At 42.4% G+C, this 5,550-nt stretch overlaps 1 protein-coding gene across 1 annotated transcript; it reads left to right on the top strand.

Moving 5' to 3' along the window:
* Positions 1–723: 723 nt before the first annotated feature.
* On the top strand, positions 724–2,240 carry LOC124289418 (cholecystokinin receptor type A-like). Its single transcript, XM_046726038.1, has one exon. It carries the CDS (start codon positions 976–978, stop codon positions 2,095–2,097), a length of 1,122 nt encoding a protein of 373 aa, XP_046581994.1. The 5' UTR covers positions 724–975; the 3' UTR covers positions 2,098–2,240.
* The last annotated feature ends 3,310 nt before the right edge of the window (positions 2,241–5,550 follow it).

Below are 5,550 nucleotides of genomic sequence, written 5' to 3'. Positions count from 1 at the left end.
CTACACCACGGAGGCGGTCTTATAAAAGAGAGTGAGTTTTACGCCGCTTTTAGCATTTTTCTATCAATATCATGCGGGGGACAACGGAAATTGGCTTCGCACATTGTACCCGTGTGGGGAATCGAACCCGGGTCTTCGATGCGAAGCTTTAACCTTTAGGATACCCCACCGCCCCCTGGTATAGGACTGACTGACTGACTGAGTTTGGTTTTACGCCGCTTTTAGCAATACTCCACCAACATCACGGCGGGGGACACCAGAAATGGGCTTCACACATTGTACCCATGTGGGGATTCGAACCCGGGTCTTCGGCGTGACGAGCCAACGCTTTGACCATTAGGCTACCCCACCGCCCCCTGTTATAGGAAGATCAGGTTAGAGAAGTATGTTAATTCAATAGTGCTTCATCATAAAGCTGGTTTATCTTTACCGGGACCCCGACTGACCAGCTGATTCATAGACACTACACCAAGGACAAATTCACTGATAATAAGCATTTTCCCTGTGTATCAGATTGCTATGTTTGTTGTAGTTATTCGTATTACCTTCCTCTATATGCACCTCATTTTCCTATTGATATGGTATTGTTGCTTCTAATGATTATTGAATTCAATTCTGCTCTGATAATACTCTTCCGAAACCAAATTCATGAGGAAATATTTCGAAACGTTATCAGCCATCAAATCAGAGACGATCGCAAAGCGTTCGTGTGCAGTGTGAAAATTAATGATTTAGCATACTAGTAAATGTGAGTTAACTGAAGACAGATCTTGACATGTTGTAAATAGTGTGTTCCTAACGACAGGAACTTCAGGCCAAAGTGTAAACGTCGCATTTTGAGGTAGACTACAACGTCATATGTATCGACCTTACTGGAAGGTGCCGTTGTCCTTCCACAACTACCAAAGATTGACACTCGTGTGATATTTATAGTTCTGTTACAAACAACTTTGGAAAGAAGGATTTAACTGAATAATGGCGTTCGATGAAAACAGTTCAGCTTCCTCTTATTCCCTTGATGACATGAACGACAAATTCGCCCTCGACGTTTTGCCCGCCATTTTGTTTCTCTGCCTGGTCATGGTTGTGGGAAGTAGTGGGAATGTCGTCGTGTGTTTCGTGTACTGTGGTAGGAAGACGTCGGTGACGAGGACGTTCATTTTGGCACTTGCCGTGGTGGATCTCAACAACTGTGTCTTCAACATCCCCGCAGACGTCGCAGATATAAGATATAAGTACACCTTCGGCAGTTCCAAAATGTGCCCAGCTAGCCGATTTTGGATAGCGTTTTCTTCTATAGCCTCTTGCAGCATATTGGTAGCAATCGCCATTGAACGATATCAGAAGATATGCAAGCCGTTCCAGAAGCAGACGACACCCAAAACAGCCATGGCTGCCATTGTTATTTGTTGTGTTTCAGCTGTCGTTTTCGCCATCCCTGCTGCTGTTCTGAACGGGAATAGGGATGTGACGATCAGAGGTCTTAATGGGTCCGATTGTGGAATCAAAAATGAATTCAAAGGCAAAGCTTTTCCCAAAACGTTTAATGCTATCCTTTTCTTTCTTTTCTGTTGTGCAAGTGGGACAATCATTGCAACGTACATGCTCATCTGGAAACGTCTTCGAGCACAGAAAGCGTTGATCAAGAAGGCTTCTCGGGGAGTGATATGCGACACAACTGAAAGAGCACATCAATTAGGGAACGCCAGAACATCAGACGTCAGCTTTGGATATACCGCAACGACGTTTGCACCAGAAACTACCACGGATCCGACGGCGAGGTCAACGCAGGAACCAGATACAGGACCACATCAAATGACACAAAACTCATCTGCTTCTGTAGATAAAACGACGTTGATGATGTTTCTTGTGTCTATATTGTTCATAGTAAGCTTCTTACCTTACATAATAATCACTACAATATCCGCTGTCGACCGTAATGTGCTCAGGAACTTGACTGGGGCCGATCTTGTGTCTTACACCATCGCCACCCGCTTCCACTTCATCAACAGCGCCTTCAACCCCGTCGCCTACAGCATCACCAGCAGTGGTTTCAGGACATACCTCAAGAAGCGGACAAAGGAGTGGTTTGCCTGAACAGACCTTCGTATAGGGAGTAAGCATGAAATATATTGATGAACTACTTTCATATTACAGTCAGAATCTTCACCGAATTTTTTCTAATCGTATCCATTTGCGTAGATCGATGCTTGTGCTGTTAAAAACTGGAGTGTCTGGTCCAGACTATTTACAGACCGCCGCCATATAGCTGGAATATTGCTGAGTGCGGCGTAAAACTGAACTCACTCACTCTAAACTTTTGATGGGTAGTATATTATTAAAGCGTAGGTGATATATTAGTTGACTGATGGGAGACCCTTAATTGTTTAATATCAATTTCTCTAGGCCAGGGACCGATACAAACTGATGATGCATAAACATGTATACATATATACTTAATTACATTAAATATACACAACATGAATAGGGATGAAGTGACTTATTAATCTGCTGCCATATAGCTGGAATATTGCTGAGTACGACAAACAGCAAACAAACAAAAACGTTCTATTCTTCTTTCGAGGATTATTAACTTGTCTGGTACTACATGCGGTACGTTAATGATATTAATGATAATATCTATTATGATACGAATTTCCCAGCCACCACACCACGTCAAACTTATTCACAAATTGACAGTCGCACAAACACACGACAATAATACTCGAGTCAAATACATCGCCATCAAACAGCAATTTCATGTGTGTTTGTTTTTAACCACGGTCAAACATCGGCGTACACCGTTTATACCTACCCGTTTACAAACATGAACCCAAAATGTAAATACGAATCTTATACATTTTATGAAAAGATTAAGAGCTGATATAAATCATATCTGATCAGCTATACCACTACAAACTGAAATTAGCGTGCCCTTAATGGACTGTGTGGTTATCTGTGTTCATCATTGGGAATATTTTGTATTTATTATCAGTGTTTAAGGAGGTTAGGTAGCTAGGTAGGTAAGTAGATATAGTTTTTGGGCGACCTTGGGCCTGACAAAGGCTTATATGCGCTCCAACACTTATCAAAACGTCATATTTATGTTCAGTTAATTTATGTCATACTTCCCGTTTGAATGAGGCAGTCTAACACAGCTCTTTGTATGCCGCCATACATTGAATTATCCCCGAGTATTGTGTTAATTGTAAAATGTTTTTGGTTTTGTTATGCACAGTTTCTTTGAGATCCTGACGTGGTATTTCATGACCTGGACATTCAATGAGATAGTGCGGAACCGTTTCTGGGCACTGTAAGTTACGGTATTCACATAGAGGAGAGATGTCTATATCTAAAATACTTCTATATGTATTCAAGCAACAATGGCTCAAGGAAATTATTACATGTGTGGATTTGTGTCCCTTTGCTGTGACAGGATCCGAACATCATTGTTCAAATACCACATTCACCTCGAAATAAGCGTGTTCACAGGTTTTAGTTGTTGATAGTTAGAACTGCCAAACCTTTAGTTTTCTTTCTCAAACTGACACAGCTTGTTTAAACTGGAATGCTGTTTAAAGCACACCAACATCATATAATAAAACGTCTCCTCTTGTCAACTTACTCACGTGGTGTTGAAATATTTATTGTCCAACTGGCGCCGTAACGGTTGATGGATCCTACCCGTGTGACGGTCATGACCTATGCCTCATCCATGTGATGACATTTGGGAGCTTCGGAAACAAACCGATTTATATACTTATCACAGGTCAACGAAATATCACAAGTATCATGTTGCATTTGAATTGTCCTTGGCTGCTCACCACGTTGAATGTCGTTGTAATCGTCCCAGGTCAACGTTGTTATCAGTTCTGGGAGAAAGGGTTCTCTGACCGTTGTGGACGTTATCAGTGGACATTATCCTTTACATTGACCCCACGGTGTTAGAATGTGTTACAGTGTCTGTGAGATGGTTTAATGTCGCTTGGAACAGTATTCAGTTTCTATGACACTGCGTGTTTGGTTTTTGTGTGATGAAATCCCGAAGTTATGCAGGTCTGAGGCGCTTTACCTCTTTGGTAAAACCTACGATCACGGGTACGGCGCTGAGTGAGAGAGTTTAGTTTTACGCCGCTTTTAGCAATATTCCAGCAATATCACAGCGGGGTACACCAGAAATGGTCTTCACACATTGTGCCCATGTGGGGAATCGAACCCGGGTCCTCGGCGTGACGAGCGAACGCCTTAACCACTAGGCTGCCCCTCCGCCCACGGTACGGCGCTGAAACATAATCGGAGCTAACCGTGATTCGAATCTACAATCATAGGACATAGTTATTCACCATCAAATACTGCTATCAGACGCTTATATCGCAGAGCAACATGAAGTTAGAAACGGATTCGGTAGTAGGGATTGGGGATTCGAATCCCGAATCTAAATTTCTTGATCACATTCGGGATTCGAATCCCGAATCTGAAAAAAGATCAGATTAGCGATTCAAATCCCGAATATGAAAACAAAAATCATATTCGGGATTCGAATCCCAAATGCCCAATCCGAATCCGTTTCTGAACAAAAAATTCAGATTCGGGTTTGAATTCCAAATCCCAAATCCGTTTCTAACTTCATGTTGCATATCGCAGAGGGGCTCACCGTGAGCTTCGATAGCAGGAAAACTCACAATGATCGCGTGAATATATAAGGCTTTATTTATACGACGTATAAAGACATAAATGAATGGCAAAAGGATTGTGGCTTGTTTATACGTCCAAACAAGCATAAACATCGTTTAAAGATTTAGAGAAGGAATGAGAATGTGTTTTAACAATCGTCGACGGTGTTTCAAGTTGCTGATGATGTCTGTTGATGTGCGTACGGTGGCGACAGAGCTTATCTGCTAAGATCCTTTACCACAAATACAGAGGGGGATAATCACAGAGCATTCATCCTTGCTGTACTCCAACGGCTAATTACCGTGTGGGTAGGATGTGGACGTGTACTCGTTATTCCGCACATGTGGTTTTCTGGCAAGGTAGGCAGGGAAGAACACGGGGACACACGACCCCGTTATACAGCTGGTATCGGGAATCTACATGATGGAAAGGTTGTTCGCCAAATGTCAACCAGCAGCGTTTAGTGAGTGAGTGAGTATGGTTTCACGCCGCTTTAACAATATTCCAGCAATATCACTATGGGGGACACCAGAAATGGGCATCACACATTGTACCCATGTGGGGAATCGAACCTGGGTCTTCCGCGCGACGAGCGGACGCTTTAACCACAAGGCTACCCCACCGACCCAGCAGCGTTTAGAGATTGACAATCATATACAGTAATTTGCTCTTATAACGAATTCAGAGGGACCACTAATTTTGTTCGTTATAACCGCAGTTCGTTATATGTATTTCGACTAAAACATACAACAGTCGGTCCATAAAGCAGGCTCGTTATATCCCTTCAGATCGTTTCAAGCATGTTCGTTATAGACGAAATTTACTGGAGTCTATGATACCTATCGCTACATGTTATTACAATTGTTTTCTATGTTT

Source organism: Haliotis rubra, unplaced genomic scaffold (genome assembly GCF_003918875.1).
Source record: "Haliotis rubra isolate DU_JTF1 unplaced genomic scaffold, ASM391887v1 Scf440, whole genome shotgun sequence".
Classification (NCBI taxonomy): Eukaryota; Metazoa; Mollusca; class Gastropoda; order Lepetellida; family Haliotidae; genus Haliotis; species Haliotis rubra.
The sequence above is the reverse complement of the archived record's forward strand: the minus strand, read 5'-3'. Positions and strand labels throughout refer to the sequence as shown.